The sequence below is a fragment of the Fonticula alba genome (genome assembly GCF_000388065.1).
Source record: "Fonticula alba strain ATCC 38817 unplaced genomic scaffold supercont2.12, whole genome shotgun sequence".
In the NCBI taxonomy this organism is placed as follows: Eukaryota; order Rotosphaerida; family Fonticulaceae; genus Fonticula; species Fonticula alba.
In genome coordinates, this window is record NW_009242982.1 from 649,504 (window position 1) to 651,182 (window position 1,679).

At 68.2% G+C, this 1,679-nt stretch overlaps 1 protein-coding gene across 1 annotated transcript; it reads left to right on the forward strand.

Moving 5' to 3' along the window:
• The first annotated feature begins 209 nt into the window (after positions 1-209).
• Positions 210-1,679, forward strand: H696_05667 (hypothetical protein). The gene is made up of 2 exons (XM_009499487.1): positions 210-435; positions 525-1,679. Exons 1-2 carry the CDS (start codon positions 322-324, stop codon positions 1,617-1,619), a joined length of 1,209 nt encoding a protein of 402 aa, XP_009497762.1. The 5' UTR covers positions 210-321; the 3' UTR covers positions 1,620-1,679.

The window sequence follows — 1,679 nt, forward strand, 5'->3', positions numbered from 1 at the left end:
GGGTGCGTGCCTGGGAGGGGCCCGGCCGGGCCCTTCCAGAAGCACCGCCCTCCGTGCCCGACCCACTCCCCGTCCGGCTGGCCGGCCCCCCTCCCGCCCCTCCGGAGGCCGGCCAAGGGCAGGAGAGTAGCACGCCGGGCCCGTGCGCCCAGCACGCGCACTATAAAAGACCTCTGCGCGTGGCTTTGCCCGAGAGACATTCAGGCCCCCGACCTAACGTCACCCCCCACAAGCCTGAGCGCGAGCAAGAAAACCTCCCCCGCCCTCCCTCCTCCTCCTCCTCCTCCTCATCCGCCTCCGCCTCCTGCGACCACCGTCACCATGCCGCCCCAGAACAACACCACCCTCGCCACCACCAACAACTCCGCCTACAAGCCGGACCATGCCCCCCTCAACCCCACCCTCCCGCTGACCACCGGCGTCGCGCCCGAGCTGGTACGCCCTCCTCGCTCCCCGGCCCCGGCCTGCCCTTCCATCCTCCCTCCTCCCCCCGCTGACATGATCCCCCCCCGTCCCCCCGCCAGATCAACGACACCGTCACCAACTACAACAACTACTGGTCCGCCGACATCGACAAGAACGACAAGAATGTCGAGACCCGTACCACCAGCTACGCCAACCTCACCAACTCCTACTACGACCTGGTGACCTCCTTCTACCAGTTCGGCTGGGGCGAGAGCTTCCACTTCGCCAACACCCTGCCCCAGGGCAAGGAGAAGCTGGCGCAGGCCTGCCAGCGCCACCAGCACCAGCTGGTCGCCCAGCTCCGCCTGCCGCACCTCGCCGGCAGCCCCGAGGCCAAGCAGCAGCTCCTGCTGGATGTCGGGTGCGGCATCGGCGGCCCCATGCGCGAGATCGCCCGCTTCACCGGGGCCCGCGTGATCGGCATCAACAACAACGAGCACCAGAGCAAGATCGGCCGCGCCATCAACTACAAGGACCGGCTGGCGGCCTGCCCGGATGCCGGCATCGATGGCGCCCGGCCCGGCATGCACCCCGATGTCGATGCCTCCCAGACCGCCATCGTCACCGGCGACATGATGGAGCTCCCGTTCGAGGACAACACCTTCGACGGTGTCTACGCCATCGAGGCCACCCTGCATGCTCCCAAGCTGGTCGACTGCTATGCCGAGATCCTCCGCACCCTGAAGCCCGGTGCCCGGTTCGCCGTCTACGAGTGGGTCCTGACCAACTTCGACCCGGAGGACATGTCCCACCGTGAGCTCCGCCGCAACATCGAGATCGGCAACGGCATCGCCAACCTCGTCACCGACGCCGAGGCCCGCCAGGCCATGCTGGATGCCGGCTTCGAGCTGGAGTTCGCCGTCAACATGGCCGACCCGTCCGTCCGCCCGGAGGCCCTGGAGCCCTGGTATGAGGCCCTCAAGGCCGGCAACACCAGCCAGTCCTTCTTCAGCATCGAGGGCTTCCGCAGCTCGGCCATCGGGCGCACCGTCACCGACTACGGCGTCTGGGCCCTGGAGAAGCTCCGCCTGGCCCCGACCGGCTCGCACGAGGTCTCCCAGGTCCTGATGACCGCTGCGCAGTTCCTGGCCGAGGGTGGCGAGCGCCGCCTCTTCACCCCCATGTACCTGATGGTCGGCCGCAAGCCCGAGTAAGTGTGCGGGGTGTGTGCCTTCGGGTGTGAGTGTGTGTGTGTGTTTGCGCGCGAGAGAGGT

Coding starts and splice junctions, on each gene's coding strand:
- H696_05667 (XM_009499487.1), top strand. CDS start 322: ATGCCGCCCCAGAACAACACCACCCTCGCCACCACCAACAACTCCGCC. Junction 436..524: donor CCGGCGTCGCGCCCGAGCTG/GTACGCCCTCCT, acceptor TCCCCCCGCCAG/ATCAACGACACCGTCACCAA.